Source organism: Clytia hemisphaerica, unplaced genomic scaffold, assembly GCF_902728285.1.
Source record: "Clytia hemisphaerica strain Z4C2 unplaced genomic scaffold, Clytia hemisphaerica genome assembly, whole genome shotgun sequence".
Taxonomy (NCBI): Eukaryota; Metazoa; Cnidaria; class Hydrozoa; order Leptothecata; family Clytiidae; genus Clytia; species Clytia hemisphaerica.
Genome location: NW_027103262.1, coordinates 990,339 through 1,015,683, shown reverse-complemented (window position 1 = coordinate 1,015,683; position 25,345 = coordinate 990,339). Strand labels below are relative to the sequence as shown.

The window sequence follows — 25,345 nt, the reverse complement described above, 5'->3', positions numbered from 1 at the left end:
GATTCTAATATTTTCTCACCTAAAGCTCTATGCTGTAGTGAGCCAGCGCTCAAAATCATGAGAACGACAACTTTGACATCCAAGCCTGAGAACTCACGCAAATCTAACACCTTCACAATTTGTTTGTTCCGACAAAATTCGACCCACTAACACTCTACTAATAATTCTATAACCTCTGTTATCATAACTCTTGATGTGTACGACCGGCTATCATCCGGATGACATGTATCATTTTGGGATCCGTCCTACTTAGACTATGATACTAGTCTCATCTTGATGATGTTAATAATAGCGCTAAAGATCGAGCGACGATTTATAAATAAGGTAAATAAGGAATACAGTACTTATATTTGGACTTTTCACTCATGAATTTTGCATATTAACTAGCCAAAAGAGAAAATGGACGTATTTGAAGTTTCTTATCTTTTCTTTTTAAGTATCTATGTTGAGAAAAAGAGGAAGAGTTTTTTGTGTTTTTTTTTCCAGTGTTACAAATTATTTGGGAAAGATTATATTTTACTAGCCGTCCCGGCGTCGTCCGAGACGACTTCTTACTCCTTTTAATACGCTCGCTTCGCTCGCTTTTCTATTTTTCAGAAACTTGTAGGGATTTGTATACAAATGTACTTATTTTGCGAGAAGAAATGTTCTTAAATTTAGGCCTTTTTCGTAAAAATTGATGTTTAAAATTTTTAAGGGGACACTAAAATTAATGCACATTAAAAAATATGGTGAAAGTATTTTTAGTTGAATTTTGATTTTTCTTCTCCTTATTAAATTGTATAAATTTGTCATAATTTCTTTTGTTGAAAACCTTCAAACAATAATGTTCTTGACTCGCTAAAAATAATGCTCATGCAAATATTGGTGAAAATTGAGTTAAAAATTTCTCGCGAGAAATCGTTCATACTTTAAACGTGCTTTTTTTGGGGTTTTTGGGAGAGGAAAGACTATTATTTTCCTCACGCAAGGATGAAGATAAAAAACAAATAGAAATTCAAATTCAGTATTAGAGGTACTTGGCAACACCGATCACTCCAAAGACCACAGTGCTTTACGGTGGAATATAAAGAGTGCCTTTTTTCAATACCTCTTAACAGAGTCAACAATTATTTAACAATTAAACTCAATGCGTAAGTAAAGCGTTTTCATTTTGCTATCTCAATAGAACAAAAAATAGCAAACATTGATTAAAAAATTTCATAATTGAATTGGGAATAAGTCATCAACTTTTCTCATATTGTCAAGTCCATTAAATTGAAATGTTTTTATCAGAGTATCAAATAGAAGGGAAATGTCATCGGAGCTTTATTAATCTCAAGGGTAATCATAAATATGATGTCTTTTTGAAAACTCAAATTTTATCTTCGACGTATTCCCATGTGAATCAAAATTATTTCATAACCGACATAAACTTTTTTTTTAAAAACTATAAATTATGCTGATAGTGCTATTGCACAGTCAGTTGTGTTTCTCCATCAAGGAGAAATGTGCTCTCTTGAATGGAAGTGCACTTGGCGAATAGAATTGAATATACAATCAAAAAGGCGCGAAAAAAGTTGCCGTGTATTTAAAAATCGCTAGCGAAAAAGCCTCATGCGAGAATGGGAGAGTTCCGATTTAAGCGTATTATAATATAGATACAAGAACAGTTTCGTCTTTTTAAAAAAACGTTTGTGTTGTGTGTTGTATTGAGAAAGTCGAAATCTTTTACACCTGAGTCAGGATATTGTGCGCTTTGCAAGGCCGAGAAATTCTGAATTGTCAATTACCCTGACAAAAATCTTCTAAATAAACGTTCTGAAATCATGGCGAAATGTCGCCATCGTCGTAAATTCTATCCTGAACTCATATAAAAAGAAGTTTTTGAATTGTTTTTTTTTTTCACTACAAAATAAATAGTGTAACGTATATTTTTTATTTTTAGTTGCCTGAAGATTGTCACCAAAGTGGCATAAAACTGCCAGTAGCAGAATAAATTAGTGTCTTTTCTTCCTGATTGACGTCTTTTTAAAAGAGAACTTTTAATATACTTTATCTTGAACTAGAGAAAAATTGGAACTACCGGGTGCACCAAAAAAAAGTATACAGGTTTGTCGAGATATTGTGAGCTTCAGGATTTATATTTTTTGTTCATTCTTTTTTTATTGTATAGAGGATGCTCTAACTTGAATTTTGAGCTATTATACATTAAATTTGAAAAAGTAGTTCGAAAGTTATTTAAAAAAAACTGACTTTTTTCCATGTCGAAATTTCAAAAAATCATTAAAAACAGCAATCACGCTATAAATAAGACAAAATGACAAAAACACAATTTCATTGTCTTTTTGATTCTTTTTTCTCTTATCTTATATTTTGCCAACGGTTTGTCCATTTTATTTACACGTCATGAATATTTCCAGCACCAGCAAACTCAATGCAGACCCAAGTTCTTTGAGCAACTAGTTGAGGAATGGTGATTTATTTTTTCAAAAATTTTCTTACATAGCACACCACACCTCTCTTGGAGATTTCCAAAAATTTTTTTCAGCTTTACCATAAATATTTTTCCACATGGGAATAGCTTGTTTTACCATATTCTTAAATTCCGTTGATGAACACAGTTGCATTTTTTGGTATTTTTATGTGTAAAGAAGGTAAGTGACAAGAGAAAAGTTTGCTCGCTGTTTTTGATGATTTTTTTGAAATTTCGACATTAAAAAAAAGTCAGTTTTTCTTAAATAATTTTCGAATTACTATTTCAAACCTAAGGTATGATAGCTCAAAATTCAAGTTAGAGCATCCTCTATGCAATAAAAAAAGAATTAACAAAAAATTTAAATCCTGACGCTCACAGTATCTCGACAAAGTTGTATACTTATTTTTGGTGCACCCGGTATAGAAGTTCGAATTACAGGGAGTTGACCATGCATTGATTGAGACATATTATGAAAATTGAGGAAAGTTTTGATTAATTTGTTTTGATCATCATTGTGTTTCATGACAAAAAGAGACTACAAGATTGTCTTCACACAAATCTATGAAACGTGAGCTAAACTCCATCTGGAAGATTGAAATAATTCGTTTTGTGACAGCTTTTTTTTGACCGTTATTCGGATACCAAAGATTAGGGAATCGATTGTACTTTGCAGTTTGTACTTTGCATTTTTCATTGGATTCATTTTGATGAAAACATATACTCTTAGGTTCCAAATAAATGCCCCCCCCCCGCTTGTTAGTTTTTCGAAAATTTTCCTATCCCCCCGTTTATTCTAATCCTAAGAGTACTTCAATTTCGAGAACCCCAAAATATGTATTGTACCTTTTTGTTAAGTGATATGTACCACCTCTTCGCCATATCATTTCATGTGTCACCCCTGTACCATATAATTTCATCTACCACCCCTGTACCATGCCATTTTATGAACCACCCCTGTACCCCTATATCATGTTATTAACCACCCTTGTACCATGTTAATTTACTTACCACCCTTGTACCATGTCATTTTATTGACCACCCCTGTACTATGTCATTTTATGAACCACCCCTGTACCATGTCATTTTATTAACCACCCTTGTGCCATGTTAATTTACTTACCACCCCTGTACCATGTCATTTTATAGACCACCCCTGTACCATGTTAATTTATTTACCACCCCTGTACCATAACTTTTGTGCGAAGAAGAGTCTGGTACAGGCTTCTTTTATATGAGTACACACCCACATTTATAATTTTCTTCCCGACTATAGACTTAACCCCCCTCCCCACTTCTCCAAAAAAGAATAGATGACTTTTAATTCCACTAACATTTCAATCGATGGTAAAGCTCTAGTTAGGGATTGTGAAAATTAAAAAGCTAAGTACCTTGCTTTCATATAAAGCTCTAACAGAAAAAAGGTGAGAGTGAAGCCCGAGTGAAGTGTAGTCTATAGGCTAGTAAAAGTAGAAAATCCCTTGTTTTTTGGTTTGAAATTATGATGATTATTATTGTGAAAAATTCCCCTTATTTTCTCTTCTCTCCCCCTGACTGACTTTAACATACATTAATTTTATTTTATCTTTTGAGTTTTTTTTAAGTTTTTTTTTGGTAAATTGAAAATTGTTTTGTTTAGTTTACAAATATTTTGTTTTGATTTGCTTTCCTGGAGTTAAGGCGCAGCTAGGGACGAAAGTGTTCAAAATTTGGGGAAAATTTATTTTTTGAGGCAGTTTGTCTTGTTTTGTTATTCCTTGTTTAAAAAAAGGAGAAATTAGTATGTAAAAAACAAGAAAATAAATTAAAATAATAAGTTTGATTTCTAATGTTTTTTTTTCATAACTTTTTTAAAAAGGGGCATAGCAGGGGAACTTGAATCTTCTTCTCTATTTTTACTCGTATGAAATATGTATTAGGAAAAATCATTTTTCATGTTATAGTACGTTCTTCTTAGGCGAGACCGATTTAATTTGTTGTTCTACGGACAGATCGTTAGAAGAATATGGGTCGGTCGGTCGGCAAAATAAGAATAAATATTTCATTTATCAGGGTTGGTAATGTACTGAGAAAATTTTCCAAAAAGTATCTGGATCAAAAATTCACTTTGTTTTTTATCTTCGATGAATATCATAATAAAATTTTAGTGTATAGAATGTTTTTTATGATTTTTCAATTTCTTGAATTAATTTTCAGCTTTATGCGAGTTTAATTCTTACAAATAACTAGTGTGTAAAATATATTGAAGTGGAAATTCGATATTATTATTTTTTTGATTTTAGCAAAAATAGGGTCAGTCGGGCCCGTAGAACAACAAATTAAATTGGTCTCGCCTTATGTAGAACGCCATTTTTTACGTAGTCATAAATTGAGATTAGAGAAGAAATAATTTTGTTTGGGGTTTAAGAGACGAATAATAGTAACAAACAAACTTACGATATTGGACTTTTGCTTGTTTTGAAAGCCAAATTTTCAATCTTGATTGTTCTTTGTTATTTTATTCATGTAATATTTACAATTTTCACAAGTCTCGTAGATTTATTACTCCCTTTTTTAGGAAGAATTTTTATGTAGGCTCTATATTTTCTTCTCAATAAACTTCAACATATTTGATACCTTTTACATAGACGATGTTATCGTCCGTTACAGTGATAGTAAAGACGGGAAAATATGGCGGTATGGCGTTATGGTGGTATACAGAAAGAAATCGGCGGGAGAGTTTCAAAGAAACTGGAATCGGGGAGAGTTTCGAAGAACTGACTGGCAAACTCTACCGACTCTCAACTCTTTTCGGCAAAAAACCCGTTTGCGAATTTTCTTCGGCTTTGGGCTTATTTCTTAGATAGTGATTTGTCTATATTTTAAATCTATCTTGATACAGTATGACATTTTAGTAGTAGGATGATAAAAAGATGCCTTTTGTTGTTTTTGTTTGGTAAACATTGTTCATCGATATCTTTGAAAGCGGATAAAGCATTTACTTTCGATATGAGATTTTGAAAGATTCTAAATGAAACTTGCATCGAAGTTCATTCTTACTTAAACCAAAGTTAAACTTGAGTATATGGTTTGAGTTGATTTATGTTTTCGACGAAGATTTGAGTTAGAAAAAGTAGGGTGAAAACGTTTCTTTGACACTGTATTCGTTATCTGAAAGGAATAATTGTTTTCAGTTACAGAGACATTTGAGCCATAGTGGTCCGATTCAATTCTGATCTCTGTTAAAGTAACTCCCTCTGTGTGATGTTTTAAACCCAGAGGGGGGGGGTACTTAGGCAAAAAGTGGTGCTGGATATGTGCGGACGGTAAGGGTCGGAAGGAAACATTTCAAAAAAGTCCCTCTAAGGGTCACCTTTTCAGGGAAAATCAGTCTCTCTAAGGGTCAGCTTTCGGAGGTCCCGTCCACACATACCCCTCATCCGCCAACCCTAGTACCCCTACCCCCCCTGGGGGTTTTAAAGCAAGAACTATACCCAGATTGAGTTAATCTCGTCTAAGATGTAAGGAGACTTTAGAATATTCTATACAAGGGAAGGAAGTATTAAGAAATCTTTCAAAATAAAGAGCCGGTATGTTATTCATGCAGTAGTAAAGAAATTTTCAAAATAGCGGATAATAGCTATTATTGTCAATCAATTAGTGGAGATAAGTATGAAATTAAGGCTCCGTTTGATTGTTTTGTTTGTCGTAAAAATGCCTCTCAACGTTGTAAAATATCATACAGATTGTCTTCTTAATGGATTGACCTGTCTACTACTAATGTGTGTGTATTCCTTGCTGGCGGACAAATTTGTTTGAACGTTTATCAGACGGCTCTAAGTTTGATTCTTACTGGGTTTGTCTGACACTATTGATGCCAAACAACGTTGTTTTAACGTTTATCTAATGTTTACAACGTCCATACAACATTAAATGAACGTTGAAACAACGTTGTGTGCAAGCTTGCAACATTGATGGAATGCAGTTGAATCTACTTAGTACATTCAAGTTTCTGTGAAAATAGGGATGCTTGAAAAGCCTGTATTCATGATATGCACCATTGCAATGTCCTCCACGGACCCAATAGCTGATTGGCTGAAAGTGATGTATTGACTGATTTTACGTCACTTACAACCAATCAGCTATTGGGTTCGTGATGTAAAGTCAGATGACATTGCAATGCACATATCATGAATTGTTTAATTAATTTGAATAGAATTTAAAATAAGGACCTTATAAAAAAGTACCCCAATGATCCCGGCTGGCACACAACGTTGTTCCACCATTCATTTAATGCTAGATCAAAAGACCCAACCTCCTTCCCTGCACATTATCAGCTTTTTGATGCTTATTGTTAGCGCCAGATAATATTCTCTGGCGCCAATCAGTATCGTAAATAAAGCCTGGAATACACGGGGACGAGGTTGCAGAAAACCTTTCATAAATTGCGTCACAAGCAACACTTGCCTCGTTTTCGAAATATTGCTATGGTACTTGATTCCTAGAAAAGTTTATGAGAAGTTGACGCTATTTATAAAATTAACATTTGAATACTCGAGGGATTTAACCATCTTTGCAATAATTTTAAAACGAGGAAGTCGTTGCACAATATCATATGAAAAGACTTACTATAGGTTTTGTTTTTAAATAAGAGTGATATCGTTTGTTTACTCGTCAATTTTAATTCACAAGCTTTTTCACATTGGATTGACACGGATGTGGAGTAAGATTGGTCAGAAAGAGGAAAAGAAAAACAATTATTTGCTTATATCAGCATAATATAAAAATAGGCAGACACTGTCCTGATACGAAATATGTGTCTAATAAGAAACGGGAACACTTATATAAAAATAAGATCTTTAACCACGTTAGCAATGGTTTCAAAACGAGGGTAGTCGTTGCATTCAAAATATAATATGAAAAGGCTTATTAAGAGGACGTTTTGAATGCTAACCGAACGTTTTGACAAAATCATGTTCAAGTCAGGAAGAAAGGAATCAGTCTCTTTCTAGTCTCTGTACGACTGTAGGACAATCGTTTGTTTCGTACTCACAAATCGGGGAAATACGTCGATATAACAATGAAAAGAATTATCAAGAAAAAGCCGTGAGTTTAGTTTGGAAATAACTAAATTTGCTTGATTATGCTAAGCAAACGTAGTGATAGTAAGACGAGCTTTGGCTGCGGCGTCATAGCAACTATTTTAATATAGTCTATATAGTCTAATATTCTAAAAAGAACGCGTCGTCATAAATCTTAAATTTTTTGCATGTCCTCTACGAAAGTGAAATCTTATGTATAAATAAAGAGATAGGTAAAAGCAATCGAACTTTCACCCTTGAAACTAGTAAGAACTAATCAATCAAAGGCCTTGGTCGATGGATCTAGGTTACGATTGTAAACATAACAATATAATATATGATATGTCTTCGGGGTGTCGCTTCACAGATATCTTATATGAAACACTAGATAGAGCTTCTTATTCTTGATACGTGTAAGTCATTCTTTTAACGGAACATTTCCTGTTACTAAAAAAATGAAACACGGTAGTCAAAATCTGTAAAATTCCGGCTTTTTTCGGGGGCTTCTGCTATAAAATATGACGTCGTCTTGACTTACGCATATCAAGAATATTAAACACTAGACCGTCCCTTGCTGAAGCAAAATATTGTTCGGTGCTGGCAGTTTAATCAATCATGACCATTCTCGGAGTCTCTCGTATTCTCGTTCACTGCCATGTCAGTTGTTTTTTCTTATTGAACAAATTGCCGGTACCGAACTATGATCTAATAGTGTGGTCTACTCGGCAAAGATGGCGCATTATTTAGCTTCAGCTGTCGTTTCTCGGGGAAAGACAGAGTAGCTCTTTATCTATTTTTTTGTATAATATTTTTTTGTGTTTGGCCCATTTTGAAAAGACCCCATCCCTCGACGGACCCCTATCCGAATTTGAGACAGGGGGTCAAATCATATTATGATAAAAAAATATAGAATAATTAGCAAATTCGTTAGAAATGAAAACTCTGTTTACCGTTTACCATAACACGAAGAATGAAATTTTGTTATTAAAACATCCAATTATTACTTTAAACCTCTTGCGGTGATTTTCCGAAAACAAAAGTTTCAATTTCATCATTAATATTTTTTAAATATTTTTTTACATAGTTTTAATAATTTTATCAACTTTTGTCGCCTTTATACTAACCAAAGGGCTAACCATTATTTTTCCCTAAATTTTTTCTTTCTATCATTTCTTACTGTAAATATAGTAGAGTTTTTCACTGAATAAGCAACGGGAACAAACATTTGTTCGAGTTATGGAGACTGGTTGATTGTTAATACACCCCTGTCTCAAAGCTCCGGTGAAACTTTTTCCTACAGTGGAGATAAAAATTTCGATTGAAATCTCAATAAGGATAAAAATTCTATTGTTCCAAGGTTAAGAAATCCAATGGGGATGCTTTTGGAGTGCAATTTCTTAGTCTAGTCTAGCAATTTCTAAACAATGAATTTCGAATGGGAATGAAATTCTAGGGTATTTTTCCCACCAGGGACGAAATTTCTGCCAAATTTTCCAGTGGGGCTTGGACCCCAGCGGGTCTGTGACACAGGGGTGTGTTAATTGAAGGAGCCATGGTTTTTTTCTTTATGCTGAAGTTCTAAAGGTCGGGAAAATTATCAATATCTGGAACGTTTGGATAATTAAATTTTACCAGACTGCGTCACAGAATTGCAGCGGGATGTACACTCTTTTAGAGCTTTAGCGTGGGTGGTCGCCGATCCTTCATCGGATTATCGAATAATCAATTGGTTGGCAAGCCGGGAAGGGTAGTAGGTTTGTGAGGTAGCGGGTATGTTCGAGCCGAAGTTCAAAAGTCGACCATTTGAGAGACTGAACTATTTTTCCAATTCTTAGTTGAATTTCGAAATTTTGTCAATTGTTTGACGTTTTTGCCACCCTTAGAGAGACGTTTTCCCCGAAATTTCAGTCAAAATTTCAAGATTTTATGAACTTTTGAGGGGGTCGAGATTTTCGTAATTTTGGAACCCTTACTGAGACTGGATTGCTTTCTAATGGTTTTTGTACCCCTATAGAGATCTATTTTATCTATTTTATAACTTTTTTTGTCGAATTTTCTTTTATAGGAAAAAAGAAGAAGAATTGGTACACAAAACATAAAAGAAGAAACATCATAATATCAACGAAAATACTTTCTATTCAGCTGTCTGAGCGACATACACATTGCAAAATCTTCAAGCAAAAAACTGATACATATACATATAAAACTCGAAAATTATATTGTGAGCTGCTACACTTGGATTTAGACGAACTGCCTTAGACGAACCCGATTTATCTGTATATAGAAGAACTGCTAGAAAAATGAAGAAGTGATCTCAGAAAAAACGATAACCGATTGAAGAACATTTTGGATTAGGAACAGATTCTGTTACACTTGAAATTTATGGTGATTTGAGTGCAATAATTTTGTTGTAGAAGGAAATATGGCTGGATTTTTGAAAAACTTTCGTAAAGAACAAAGGTTAGTAAACATTGGAGGGCTTCAGCGTTAAAATTCCTGCATTCGCTAAAAAGACAAAAATAATAACAAATTTCACAAAACCGGCAAATTTCAATCTGGCCCGGACAGTTTTTCCATCCCAAAGTTTTGGTTCCTTTTCAAAATTCACTAAAAAGCATAAATTTTCTTGTAGAAAGCACTGGAAAATTTGGAAAACAACTCCAATGGGTCTGTGAGACAGGGGGGTAAACAGTTTACTCTCTCTCTAATTCGATCTTCAAAGGACCACGAAGAACTCCCTTTGAAGTATAGAAATATTCGAATTGACGAGAGTATATAATACGGAGTTTCAGCTAATTTTTTAGTTTAGTTCGAATTAGAGAGAGATTAGACTGATAGAGGTTCGAATTAGAGAGGGTTAACTGTATTCTCAATCATCTCCTTTATTTCAGTCGACCGTTGTTTGGGAAGAAGAAATTTGATGACAAATTTGAAAAGCATTACAAACAATTAGAATTACTGGGAAAGTAAGTAAAGACCTACTGATATCAAATCTCTGCATACACATTTTTTTGATAAGAACATCTAAAATTTTTGAAGCCTTTACTTCGGATGTTCTTAACTTTTTCAGACTTAAGCCTAAAAATGCTCTTAACATGTTCTTATTTTCGCCATTTTGTGGGTAATATTGTGCGTTTCTAAGAAATCGGGTATTTTAGAGTCCCTATAGCCTCAAAATGTTCTTAACTTGTTCTTAACATTTTGGCCAGGGAAGCCTTTTGTTCTTGTATAGTTTGTTCTTATGTTTGTTATCTTATAAAAAACACGTACTCTTCTTCACACAAAAGGTCTCTGCGTCATAGATGATCATAGTTCACTCTTTTATCGCCTGCTAAAAGGAATAGAAAACGATTGAAATCATCACTTATTGATCCACATATCAACCCTTTAAGGCGTGGCTGGCTTTTTAGGAGGCTGGAAATGAATTTACAACGAAACGATGTCAAAATCTTTTGTCTATGAGAATGCTGATTCGATAACATCAGACATTTTGACGTCATTCCTCCCTAATAAACTCACACCCAGTCTTCTAACGCTTTAAAGGTTGATAGGTGTAAAGCACCACACCCAAAATCTAGAACGCACTCGTTTGAGACACTTCCACAAGGGATAGCTGATAATTCTTGATATTCATGACATAATCTTTTATACGTGAACACACGAAAAACACCGGGCGTTTGACACCAGTCTCATTGTTTGAATTCAAAACTAGATTACATCATGAATATCCAGAATAGCAGAATAAAATACTTTGATAATTGGTCATTTGAAGTTATAAAAATAACGCGTGCTTTAGACTGACCAACCAAGTCAAATAAGAGGTTGTAAAAAATCCATCTCGTCCCGAATAAAATCAATTCCAAAAAAAATTCATTTTAGAGGTGCTTTTTCAGAAGTGTTCAAAGTGGAGAAGATGAGTGTTGGGAAGAACTATGCAGCCAAATTCATCTCCAAGAAAACGTTGAACCCTAAAGAAGAAGCCTCCCTAGAAAGTGAAATCTTCATCATGAAAAGGTTTGTCCACACCGTTTTTTAAATGTACGGATAATAACCTGTCTAAGTCAATTACCTTACCGGCCCTTTTAACACTGGCCATTTTGACGTTATTTTTGGGTTGCAGTGGATTGAGGGCCAGCGTGAAAATGGCCGATAAAGTAATCCTTCAAGAAATTAGGTGTTATTGGTTACATTAGATGTGATTGTCAAATTATTTTCAGTGATGGATCGTTCCTGGATCACTCTATGAGGATTAGACTTTAGACTTCTTACCAGTCTTTATATAAAATAAAATAAAAACTTTTTATCTGAATATCTTTTAATAATTGTCTTTTCCCATTCGAAAAGATGTTTCAGCAAAAATGTAAACTGTGTTTTCAAAAGAGGTGAAAAAGGGGGGTGATCGGAAAAGTGTACGTACGCAGTTAGGGGGGGGAGCACTATCAAGTGCGTACAATGGTACTCTGTACCAGAGTATATCTCACGTTTATCGCTTCGTAGTACACTCTGTGCGCCGATGAAATATGATTTATTAATAGCAACAATTCTCTCATCGTCTCCCCTCTCTCACCAGCACTCCATCGCAGCGGTCGGTTTGAAAAATCTCAAATGAGAAAAGACAATGACAACAGATCCTCAACGGTAATGAATTTTGAAATTAGCCGTAGATACCGGGTCTGTGTACAGGTAAGTACAATAGGGAAGGGAAGTCGAATTTTACCTATATGTATACGTACTTGAATGGATCCTTAGACGTTAGTCCAAAAATACCGATTTGGGCGTCTTCTGATCGATCATTCTTCACTTTCCTTTTAGGGTAAGCCATCCTAACATAGTGAGTTTAGTGGAATTATTCGACAATCGGAACTATCTCTACATTGTGATGGACTTGTAAGTTATTTTGTATATATTTTCGAATAATTCGTAATATTCATGACGATGATGAATATCCATTTACCTGATGATCGCGTAAGCGTGAAACAGACTGTAGTATGTTTTAATTTTTGAAGAAAAATAAATTTTGATAATATTCATGACGTAATTTTTTATGTGGAAGCACCCAGAAAAAACCGGGTGTTTGCCACTCATTTTGAATTTAAAAAATAAAACTAGTGCGCAAAGATGTTTTGGGTACTTACCTCGTAAATACTTTTCAGATTTATCTTTGAAAAAGACTTCACCATCTTCTAAGGAGATCGCTCACCTGTTCAAAACATTTAAAAAAAAATTATTTTCCTTTTTTGTATTCTTTTTGAATTGGTCAAAATAACAAGACTGGAATAAGCTTAGAGCTTCTAACGATAATAGAGTTCAGTATATACTAACGACTTCATTTGAATTTGATAACCTATTTTCCTTTCTTCTCTTTAGAGTAACAGGTGGCGAACTTTTCGATCGCATTGTTGAGAAAGGGATGTACACTGAAGTTGACGCATCAAATCTTTGCAAACAACTCTTAGAAGCTGTCAATTATATTCATAGTTTAGGAATCATTCATCGGGACTTGAAACCCGAAAATCTACTTTATTACGAGTACGTTATTTCATTAGATAGTGTAAGAATGTACAGTGTCCAGGCCTCTGCTATAAATTTCGCGTCACTAATAGCCCTTTGCTTAATCTCGCTGATGTCTTTTTGGGAAATTCAATCAAATCACTCGCATTTTCTTTCGATATTAGTGGCAGCTAGGTTGATAATTTCAAAGGATAAAATAATTTATGATGTAAGTTTAGACCACGTTCACACACTACGGTTCCGTTTCGCTCCGAAACGTAATGACGCCATTCTATTGGTTAAATTCAAGTTTTACGTCACTTTTAACCAATAGAATGACTTCATTTCGCTTCGAACCTAAGCGGAACCGTTACGTGCTAACATGGTCTTAGATTTACGATTCAGCATCTCTGCAGCCTAAAAATCTTATAGTTCCTGGTCGATTTCCATGACATGGATTTCTGCATCTCCACCACAGATCTGTAAAGTCCGAAGGGCTAGATCCACGGCCTTTATCGAAAAGTGAAGCAAGTTTTGGTAGGATTTCCTACCAAAGACTACACGTGACAACAAGCAATTTCACTGGTTTGAGAGATGTGAAATAGCGTTTACCGCCTACTTTTTTTTATCTCGCACTCCGAAAACAATTGAAATGATTGATATTTTTCTGCAGCTCTTCAAACGATTCAAAGATAATGATCACAGATTTCGGCTTAGCTAAGGATGATGACAATGAAATTCAACAAACTGCTTGTGGTACACCTGGATATGTTGGTAAGATATTTACAAGTGGAAAGATCTTTTTTATGACTTTAAATTGGGTCCTGTTTTCTTGACGATGCTTTTTCTTTGTTTTTCCTCTATCATTGGACTTTCTCTTTGAAGGGCATTTCAATCTCTTTTGACATAAAATTCTTTGAAAAATATACAATTCAGTTTGGTAGCCATATATCATTTTAAAAGATCAAAATACTGAAATATAAAAAAATTATCTGTTAAATTCAAATTAAATTTTCAAAAAAACTCTCAGAAAAACTTCGACAAAAAACTATGTTCTGTTTTGGAGTCTGTACGGGACTCACAAAACGCGAACCCTGAAAACACAAGTGAACAGATTTTACGAGAAAAAAAATTTTGATATTGTAACAATGATAAAACATTCTACTTGTATAATAGCAAATTAAGTTTAATATAGATAAAGTTCTAAAAGCTCTGTAGCACTCACAATCTTTTCCCTCCTTCTTTTCAGCTCCTGAAGTTTTGAAATTACAACCATATGGAAAACCGGTGGATTGCTGGGCTCTTGGTGTTATAACGTACATTCTGTAAGTACATATCTATCTGCAGTTACTTTGAATATCACGATATTTCTTTTCGCCCTGAAATACCAATGACAATACATCTTTTCGACCGTAGCCGCCAATTGTTGCGCGGGCATTTTTATCCGTTTTACCACCCTAATACCGTCCCAGTCTTTTTTCGCACAATAGAAAAAGGTGTATAAAAAGGACTGGATCGAGTTTAGGGGGATAATTAAATAATAAAGTGCACGCACGCGCCTGACTGCGCGACTACAGTCGAAAAGGTGTATTGTAACACTGACTAACTTAATTTCACTTAAAGCTCGCTATATCCAGAGAACTTACTTGTATATTTTGCTTACAATTCAACATCATTTTTTCATGTTTTTAGATTATGTGGTTACCCTCCATTCTACAGTGAAGATGATCAAGAATTATATCGATATATCATGGATGCTGACTTCGAATACGACTCTCCTTATTGGTTAGTTACTAGTCACGTGGTCATTAAACTCCCTATTGGCTACATTGGTCTCTTTTTCATAGGCCATGTTTTGATGAAAAAAGCTAATCTACGATTAGCCGTATAGCATTTTCTCTACGCAATTAACGTCTATTCCACTTTGCAACTTTTTCGAATGTTTTGAGCCCAGGTTTTCGGGCTCTAAACATTCGATTTTTGACGTCACTTTAAACTTTCGAAGCACCTTCAGTAGCAAAAAAAATCGAATTTGCGTCAAAGCACTTGAAAGGCTTTTATTTTTCAAAAATCATCAAAATGTACAAAACTCATCAATGAAAAATTTTGGTGAGGTATTTGCTACTCTACTATAGTCTGTACCACGAACCCCTGGCTATATTTTATTTGATTGTCATGCTCGTTACTTTTATATTGGTACTTGAATTTTGACAACTTATAATAACCATTCATATTTTCTTTAAATTTTACTTATCTGTTTGACGGAAGTTGAACGTCATTTACTTTTATAAAATTTTTCTTGTAAAAAGTGCTCGCAGTTTGTACTCAGAGGTCTTATCATTGGGCCCGGCGAACGGTGAATTTCGCCAGTCCAAGGCACGAAAAAATCAGAATCCGCCGGTCTAGAAATACAGTTCTCCGTCTCGAGTACATTTTAACGCTATTCAATGCACTGGGTCTGCTAAAAATTCGCCAGCCTAAAATCTAGAATTCACAGGAGGTGATTCGTCAGCCTTTCAAAAGACTAATCTCGTTTTTTTTCATGTCAGGGATGAGATCTCCAAAGATGCGAAAGGTTTTGTCGGCAATCTGATTGAGTTGGATGTCAGTAAAAGATTCGATTGCGAGAAAGCATTACAACATCCATGGTAAGAAGAATATTTAGCCTAAAAAATGAATAACAGCTGAAGACATTCCTCACGGTACTAGGCTGCTGGCATCCACTAACGGATTCGTGCTCCTATACTACCTGGGGTTTTGTAGAGGTCTGCGAATCAGACTGCGAACCTCGTTCTCAAAGACTTCTTGCTACGATACTTCAACGTCGTCAGACATAATTTATGTTTGCAAGCGTTTTCGGTTTTGAAAACAATCTTTTTGGAAAATATATTACTTGTGTAGATGTGGTTTGAAGTAATTATTTTATTTGAAAAGGAGGCCCGCAAGCCCGCAATGCTGTTGATTTATCTCTAGAAGTGTGTATTTCTTGTTAAAAAAACAACAATTTGGTCCGAATTAAAGATAAATGCAAATTATAAAAAGCATTTTAGAAAAATTAGTTCGAAAGATTCAAATAATACATGTTCGAATAAGCGAGACTGTTTATAGATATTTATCCGAGTTAGTGAGACTGATTGGTAACTTTGTTACTTATATTTGATTTGACCTTCCCCGTCAGAAGCTATTTGAACCTTTTAATAAATTATGTTCTTTCTGATTAATTCAAAACAATCTTTTTTTTCTCAATCAGGATATCTGGAGATGCTGCTCTAAATAAAAACATTCATGATTCAGTATCCACACAAATTAAAAAACATTTCAACGCTAAATCAAAATGGAAGGTAGGTCGCTTATTCTCCGAAATGAAAATTCTACATTTATGTTTTACGAATTTCACCCAGGTATTAATCAAGGTCTGTGAAATGGTACAATTTTATACTGTAGTATTCCTCTGACATTGCGTCACGTTTACAAAATCTGATTTGTTCCGTGTGTCGTGTACAAGTTTTGTGGAAGTGTACCTATCACAGGGTGACCATGCATGCTGGAAAAACTGGAAAAACTGGAAAAATGGCCTTTTTCTGAAAAGTAGCTGGAAAAACTGGAAGTAGGTACATTTTCCAAACAGAAAGCTGGAAAAACTGGGAAAACTTTTTTGAAATTTTAATTTTATAATTTTATGTCAGGAATTGGTTAGAATTATTATGTGATTGTATATACATATATAATTTTCATAAGATTTTATCTTATGAGTTTAGCCATTTTCAGTTTAGTAAGTCCTCAGACTTCCTTTTGTCAAAGCATAGATCTCTATGATCGATTCGAAAGAAATGTCTTTTGAAAACCTAGAAGTACCAGTGGATACTCCTTAAAACCTACAAAGATGCACTTTGAGCTCTCTTAGCCACCAAACTTAATTTAATATTGTTTAGTTCACTTTTTTACAACCTTTTATAAATGTACTTTCATAAAATAATTTCCTAATTTCGAGAATTTCAATTATCGCAAAGTGTTATAAAATTCAAAGTTATCTAAATTTTATCAAGAATCCCTTTGGACCTAGAAATTACACAATTGAATTTAAGGTCATAAAACCTATACGTTTTCATACCTATACTTATAGTAGCTATGAAAAAATAATCTTCTTCTTCATGGTTAGACCTCAAACAAATCTTAAGGCCCTCAATGTTCTAATTTAGGTTTTAAGGTGTATTTTGATTTTAACGTACAGTTTTGAAAATAAATAGCTGGAAAAAAGTACAGATTTTTGGATGAAGGCTGGAAAAAGGTACATTTTTCAGCTGAAAATGCCTGGAAAAAAGGATGTTTTTGACCAAAAAAGCTGGATTTTTTGTCTAAAATAAGCGTGGCCTAAACTTTTGAAGCCTTTTGTTCTTGTATAGTTTGATCTTCTGAATAATAGTGTGTTCATCTTTCTTTTACAGCAAGCCATTAATGCGGCCACCGCAATACGAAGAATGCAACAACTGAAATTTTAAGAAGAATATTTTGCATCTTGAATCAAAATCAACTATGTACACCTTTTCACACGCAATCAACACACTAAAACTCACTTGGTGGGAAAGCGAGGCGTGTGTGTCAAAAGGGGCGTATGATATTGTCTGTTTATCAACTGCCATGAATCTAGATGTAATTTTTCAAATTGGAGAAAATGATCGAAAGGGGAAATAAAAAGTAAATTGAAGAGATCGTGATCCTCGCATTGACTTGATTACAAAAAAAGGGAGCGACAAAAAATTGTTATTGAATAGAAAGAAGAATGTTATGTATGTGTGGACAGATGATGTTTTGTCAAGTTAAGTGTATTACCAGACCATCAGTCTACTATCATAATGCTTTCAAAACCAATAATTACTACAGAGACTAAATTCAATTTTATTCTGCACAATGATTTATGATGACATCCTGATATTTTAAACTCAGTTTTTGAAATTGACGTCAAAAGGGACAAAACTATGTACATTGTATTTTATAAGTTTTAGGGTTTTTTAAATTATGTTTTAGCATTTGATTGACTGTGATTGATTGATTGATTGATTGATTGATTGATTGATTGATTGATTGATTGATTGATTGATTGATTGATTGATTGATTGATTGATTGATTGATTGATTGATTTGATTGATTGATTGATTGATTGATTGATTGATTGATTGATTGATTGATTGATTGATTGTTGATTGATTGATTGATTGATTGATTGATTGATTGATTGATTGATTGATTGATTGATTGATTGATTGATTGATTGATTGATTGATTGTTGATTGATTGATTGATTGATTGATTGATTGATTGATTGATTGATTGATTGATTGATTGATTGATTGATTGATTGATTGATGATTGATTGATTGATTGATTGATTGATTGATTGATTGATTGATTGATTGATTGATTGATTGATTGATTGATTGATTGATTGATTGATTGATTCTTTACTTGTTTTTGAATTAGAAATAGATTTAAACAAAATATATTAGATTTTCAACCTCGTCCCCCCTGCGCATTATCAGCTTTTTTATACTTGCTGATATAGCGCCAGATATTCTCCGGCGTCCATCAGTAACGTAAATAAAGCCTAGGATACACGGAGACGAGGTTGTTAGATTTTCATCTTTAGCTTTGCTGTCATTGAGGTGAAAATGAATGATTTCCATTAGTTTAGGCTAAAAAGAATCAAACAAACAAACAAATGAAACAAATCGTTGATCTAATTGGGCAATACTCTGATTAAATTATTATTTTGATAGTTTTGTTAATAGAGATATTCTGTATAATATTGTAGCAAAATTTAAGACAAAGATAATAAAGAAAAGTTAAATTTTAATTATGAATTTATTAATTTAAAGGTTTTGTTTTTAAATAAGAGTGATATCGTTTGCTTACTCATCATTTTTTTATTTAAAAGCTTTTTGATGTTGAATTGACACGGATGTGGAGCAAGATTGGTCAGAAATAGGAAAAGAAAAACATAGACAGACACTGTCCTGATATGGAACATTTGTCTGATATGAAACGGAAATACTTCAGAGGAAAATCCTTCAAGTAAGTTTTCTAGATGAAATGATAGTATATGAATCAAATTGACTCAAATATTTACCAACCTTGTCATAAACACCCCTGTATCACAGACCCGTGGCGTCATCGCTCCACTGGAAAAAATTGACCGAAAATCGTGGAAAAAATACCCTAAATTTTTCGAAACTATTGGGATATGGCATTTTGAGTTTGCCCCACTAGAAGTTGAATCAAAAAAATTGCGCTCCAAAACAATCCCATTGTCGTTTTTTCAGCTGGAAACAAAACATTTTTATATCCATTGCGATTAAAGTAGAAATGTTTATAGTAATGTTAACCCCTCAAACCCGGAAGACGTGTATACACGTTCTTTTGCTAATATATCGATATAACTCCTGACGATTTGATTTTAAAGGGCATAAATCGAATGCTTTTAGAAAGAGTATAGAAAATACCTTTCTAATTGTGCCAAAACTATTGTCTAACTCTCAAGCTACAAGCTTTTATGCTAGTTTGAAAATTTGGATTCCAAAAAATAAAGTTGGAAATTCTTACATTTTCCAAAAAGTGTTGCGCACTGGAAAGGTTAAGACATGCGCAAAGATTCTTATAGTCTGTCGTCACAGGTTAGATTTTAGAGAAAGGTAGATTTACCAGGTTATTGATTTCACATGATTTCTTATAGTATTCTTTAGATTTTTGAATTTAAAAAAAGTTCCTGTTTGGTTATGAAAGTAAAGCAACGAAAACGGAAGTTTGTTAGTGATTAGTTTTGCAATACAAGATGTAAAAAAATGAAGTTACATACACGTCAATACAATGCGTTCCTGTTGCTCGTAAGAAAAATCTATACATATTTTTTCTTTTATAAGCATAAAGTTTATAAGCATATGTTGGCTCAGTTTTTGGTACTTAAACATTGGCTCTATTGTTTGAGAACAATAGAATGCTAAGCATAATGCGAGTTTGATATAAGTAGGGGTAATCACACAAAAACACAAAAAACAGTAGAGTTTCTTTAACTCAAACCTCCATAACTCAAATGTCTCCTAAACCTGAACAGGTTTTTTCGTCTTCCCTTCATTTCAGTTAACATAAACATTAATCCGTAACTCAAAATTTCCCCAATACGAACAAATTTGTATTTCCCGTGTAGGTTCAAATATGGAAGCACCAGTGTATAAGGCCAAACATGGCCATGACAATCTCTGGTAAGTCATGTTGCAGATTGTAGTAGATTTACCTTAGTGGTAATCATGAGTAGCCCTCGAATCTTTTAGATCCAGCTATAAGCTATTTAGTTTATGTTGCATTTAATTTCTTATAAATTATTCATAAAGCAACAATCCTAATTACTTGAAAAGTTATTAATTAGTGGCTACTACTACTTCACTTATGAAATGAAATTATGGAAATAAGCAGGTCATTAACTGTCACTAACGAGAAGGTCTTCTAAAAAAGTTGTGAAGATTGTTGTTTCGCATGCGAACATGCTGTTAATTAGCGAGCAATATTTCAATGTTAAATATGTACTTTGTGGGTTTTTTTGTGAGCTGTTGGTATGGTATGGTGTTCAACAAGGAATGGAGATTGTTATCATCTTTGATGTTTTTAAAGCTGTTTGAAGCATGATCAGTTTATTGGTTTATTTCATAGTTAGGGAGGAGTATAATGACTGTAATAGGCCTTTTCATAAATTATTTTGAATGCAACGACTACCTCGTTTTGAAACCATTGCCAAGGTGATCAAATCCTTTAAGTCTTCAAGTGATAAATTTATGATTCTAGATTCAACTTTTTATGAACTCCTTTGGGAATCAATTTCCATAGCAATAGTTTGAAAACGAGGTAGGCACTGTTGTGACCTAATTTATGTCTATCAAAAAATAAAAGTAATTTTTACAGTTGTCAGTTGCGTGTTTAAGGCTTCGAGGCTTGATCAGTTTTTTTAAATACAATGGAAAAGGAGTATAAAGAACATATGGTCTTCGCGTGGATCAGCCTTAAAAGCATAAGGGTTCTGAATGTTAAGATAATAGAAAATTTTCATGTCTCCCTTCTCTCCTTGGTATCAGTAGGTAGTGGGCAAAAAATATAGACTTTCATATTTTAATCTTGTGAAATTCTGATCTTTTTAATAAAGTTTAGTTGTTGATTTTTGCTAATTTCAAATCTTTGTTTTAGAGGGAACATGAAAATTATTTGAGGAAATTTATGAGGGCAACCAGAGCTACGAAGAACTAAAACAAACATGGCGGACTTGAAATGCTTCGTTAATGTAAGTTATTATTCTTTGGATAAATGTAGTGGTTGTAATACTAATAACCTCTAATTCAAAAATATCTGGTCAATTTTTCAAAAATCAATTTTTTAGACATGTAGTCTGGCACATAAATCAGTCAATGATTTTTAGATATTCAATGTTCAAATTTTTCGAGTTGACAGCAGAAAAAGAGGTGTTAGAGCTATTTTTGATAATTTTTGTGCCCTTTTGTGTGTTTTCAACACTCCAAGTTAAATGGAATTCTTTATACTTTACTAAAAATGCTCATATTTTTTCCAGTTTATCGTAGAAGGATTCATGAACAGTCCGATCCTACTGGCTACCATCTTGATTATATCCGCCATTATGTATTATAAACGACATTTGCAGCAAACGTCCGAATACTATACACACCAAATCGAACAATTGAAATTACAAAATCAATTATTGTCGTTGAAAAACGAATACGAGAAAAATCAATTTACGAATGAACGAAATTGGATTCAGTTACGAGAGCGAAACGAAAAAATTGAACGAGAAATTGAAGACTTGTTGAAGTGTAAAGAGAAATATGAAAAAGAGCGAGAAAGAGAGGGATCGGTGATCATCGCAACCGAATCTAAGATTTCGGAAAACGACAATATTCAGGAGTCGTCACATTTGAGCGACAAACAAGAACTCAATACCGAGAAATTACAAATAACAGAAACGAAAAATGTTCGTGAATCAAAAACCGATAACGACAATCACATTCAAAAACTTTCTAAACAAAAAAAAGACGAAGTAGACGAAGAAATAGACAAAGCGAAACTTCGTCGGCACAGATTCGGTGAACTTCGTCGTTCGCTTTCATCCTCGTCAATCCCGAGTGAACACGACGACGAAATCACGACTTATCCACCGATATTTGAGAAACCTACAGATCCGATTAATAAGTCGGTTTACGATTACGTCAACTCCCTACCGGCAGTACAATCGTCAACCACGAAGATCAAACAACAAAAAACAACTACGACAACAACGGCTTTAAGTATGAACAATAAGGTAGTACGTCATCAGAACTTGCTCCAAGTACCTGAGATAACAATCACTGATACGATTTCCTTTGAGAATTACGAAAGTGTTGAAAAATTGAGGGAAGAATGAAAAAAGGAAATTTGGTTTGGAAGTGCGTAATATCAATGCACAATTACATCAACAATACGTTAAAACGGTCCAAAAAAGTAGGTGAAGCCTTATTCCCAAGGCTACGTCATACCTTCCTTCGTTTCGAACGTAAATAACTCCTACTCTTCAGGGTATGCGCACTGCTTTTGTTTTGAATACTGAATTCTTCTGAATACATTGCATATGTACGCACTGAGGTTTTGATGAAACAATAGAGAGTTTTGAAACCTAAGCCAATCACCTGCGTTTTAAACATTCGTTTATTTAAAATCTCTATTGATATGTTTAATCCCATTAAAAAGCGAATTCCCGGTGGGGTCACTAGTGGCCGTCCATAGCAATGTCTATAGACCAAGAGTAAAAGCCTGGAGCTGTCTATTGTGTAGACTACTTATTCCCATACTTCCAAAGGTACAGTACTAACGGTTAACTATCCAAAAGCTTTCTCAAAATCAAATCACTTTCTGGGCACTGATTGGTTTATTAGACTCAATTACATCATAGTTTTGAGATTTAACCAATCGGATTGATTTGATTATTGATTATTTGTATTGTAGACAACCTTCATGGAAGAAATTTTGGCGGGAATTTAATTTGGCGGATGGCCGAAAAAGTTTTTCAGAGGGAATTTAATTTGGAGGTTAACTTGAAAAATTAAATTTGGCGGATGAAGGATATTTTTGTCCAAAAAACGCCATTAAAAAAGGAAAAAGCTGTTTTAAAGACTGATATAGCACACACTTGGGGAATAAATAAATTTGTTGGATGACGGAAAAAATTAAATTTGGCGGGAACTTAATTTGGCGGATCTTTACCAAATCCGCTAAATCCGCCAAAATAAGTTCCCGCCAAAATTTCTTTTTTAAGATAGTCCAAGTTACGGTAGTTGTGATCTTAACGGATGGACATTCTCAGGCATATCTAAGAATTGGATGACGAGAGAATTGCATAATAAAACCGTATAATAATGGACATGGAATTATGTGACAAAAATAACGAAACGGTTAAAGAATTCAGAAAATCCATGTGTTTCTAACACGCAGCAAAGAACAATAAAATTATTATGTAAATTTTTGTATAAAATATATTTAATGTTGATGACAGCATTTATGCTTGCAAAAAATATTTTCTATCCTTGCCAGTCTCTATAGCATCTTATCCATTTAAAATCCTACCTCGTAATATGTTTGATAGCTATCTTGTTTTCCGGGGCTCCCGCACCACTCCTGCACGTTGGGTTTCTATTGTTGTCTTATCAAAAGTAAAAAATGTGCACTGTGAACTCGGGTGAAACAAGGCATGTCCAAAATAAATTTTGCGTGACGTGCATCGCTTCCCATTATCCCTTAACCTTCATATAAGCTCAAAAGAATCGTATCAACGACAACGATTTCGAAAAGTGCTGGGTCAAAAATTGATATCAAGCCAATCTGAAGATATCGGCCATAAACGAATTTTGACGTTACGTAGTACATCGAAAAAACACAACCACAATTATTTTCAAAGAAATTCTCTTTTTTATAAAGTTTTATCAGAGAAAGTAAAAAGAAAGCTAAATGTTTATTGAAGTTGCCAGAGTTATTTCCACCTTCGTATGGTTAACGTAGTTTGTTTAAGAGTTGTAAATAAAAACCAGGCTCTGACTCCTTTATCAAAATTGAATTAGAATTTAGAAAAAAAGACGAATTTTCTTTTTCGTAAATTGAGTAGAGTTAAGTAACTTTCTTTTGGAAGAGTGAAGTGAAAAAATATTGCGCAGTTTCTAAAGTTTGAAGGATTTTAGATACTCTCTCTCTAGTCGATATTGCAAATGATTTTACTGCAGGAAGATCATCTCTAGAAAGGATGATTTTGGTGTTTTCAAAGAAACAGACCTGTGATAATAACTTTATTTTCATTTTTGCCGTTATTCGGGAACTAAACACTCGTGTTTGTAATGTTATATTTTCATTTATGATTTAAGGAAAATACATATATTATGATACTAGCAATTAGCTTTCGCTATGATGCTCCCGATGACAGGCATTTGACAGTGATTGATCGAAATTCAGAAAAGGCGAAATGCCGTGTTTATTTTTGTCAGAAATACAGTGATATTGCAAAGTATTCAATTTTTCTCAGCCATAGCTTGCACTAAACATGCCCCTTTAATAGATACCTTATAAAGCTTGAATTAAAAAGCTTTTCATGTTTTATAGGCAGGGTCTTGGAATAATGTTCAGGAAATATTTAGATAGAATGACTTTCTTCTCAAAAGCATTTTCTTTGAAACAACAATAACAAAAATAAAAATAACAAACATATTAAAACATGAATTTATAATTTCCAAGAGTATATTTTGACAATGATATAATTTTCAGCTAAGTTGTTGTCTATATTGTAATGTAATATTGTTTTGTAAAGAATACTGTGGATACAGAAGCATCCCAAAACCAAAATGATTCAAAATACAACCAAACAACAGGAACATAACATGAAATATCCTTCAGGAATTTCTCCAACAAAAGGAGTGTTAATGTCAAGTTTGTGTATAGACTGTCAACTGCTCTAAAATGCCATTACTTGAGATAACATGGGACATACTGCCTTCTGGTCAGCTTTTTCTCTCTATCGTCACATCCTCTTCAACAACAAACAGATCAATGTTTCTTGGACAGTACAAAAAAGATGATTCTGTGGAGGTTCGGTTAAAATAGTTGCTGTTTTGGTGTCCCAATGCACAAACATTGCACAACTCCATTAAAAACGCAGACAATTCATTCCAATTCTTGTTCAACATTTTGAAGTCAAAACTCTCTTGTCATTAAAATGTTATGTTAAAATGAAGTTTGATGATTGGTTGAACAATTGCTATCTTTGTCCTTTTG

At 33.8% G+C, this 25,345-nt stretch overlaps 2 protein-coding genes across 2 annotated transcripts; both read left to right on the top strand.

The window, feature by feature from the left end:
• The first annotated feature begins 9,584 nt into the window (after nucleotides 1-9,584).
• LOC136800191 (calcium/calmodulin-dependent protein kinase type 1D-like) lies at nucleotides 9,585-17,689 on the top strand. The gene is made up of 11 exons (XM_067056816.1): nucleotides 9,585-9,975; nucleotides 10,407-10,481; nucleotides 11,395-11,529; nucleotides 12,328-12,402; nucleotides 12,883-13,044; nucleotides 13,679-13,779; nucleotides 14,255-14,330; nucleotides 14,698-14,790; nucleotides 15,555-15,653; nucleotides 16,256-16,346; nucleotides 17,451-17,689. The coding sequence occupies exons 1-11, from the start codon at nucleotides 9,938-9,940 to the stop codon at nucleotides 17,502-17,504; spliced, it is 999 nt and encodes a 332-aa protein (XP_066912917.1). The 5' UTR covers nucleotides 9,585-9,937; the 3' UTR covers nucleotides 17,505-17,689.
• Nucleotides 17,690-21,231: 3,542 nt separating this feature from the next.
• On the top strand, nucleotides 21,232-23,633 carry LOC136800202 (structural maintenance of chromosomes protein 2-like). The gene is made up of 2 exons (XM_067056826.1): nucleotides 21,232-21,326; nucleotides 21,612-23,633. Exons 1-2 carry the CDS (start codon nucleotides 21,300-21,302, stop codon nucleotides 22,455-22,457), a joined length of 873 nt encoding a protein of 290 aa, XP_066912927.1. The 5' UTR covers nucleotides 21,232-21,299; the 3' UTR covers nucleotides 22,458-23,633.
• The last annotated feature ends 1,712 nt before the right edge of the window (nucleotides 23,634-25,345 follow it).

Excerpts from the sequence above, each read along its gene's own strand:
- LOC136800191 (XM_067056816.1), top strand. The coding sequence starts at position 9,938 with ATGGCTGGATTTTTGAAAAACTTTCGTAAAGAACAAAG. Across the intron at positions 13,045-13,678 it reads GAAAATCTACTTTATTACGA|CTCTTCAAACGATTCAAAGA; the intron begins GTACGTTATTTC and ends ATTTTTCTGCAG. Across the intron at positions 13,780-14,254 it reads TGGTACACCTGGATATGTTG|CTCCTGAAGTTTTGAAATTA; the intron begins GTAAGATATTTA and ends CCTTCTTTTCAG.
- LOC136800202 (XM_067056826.1), top strand. The coding sequence starts at position 21,300 with ATGGCGGACTTGAAATGCTTCGTTAAT. Across the intron at positions 21,327-21,611 it reads ACTTGAAATGCTTCGTTAAT|TTTATCGTAGAAGGATTCAT; the intron begins GTAAGTTATTAT and ends TATTTTTTCCAG.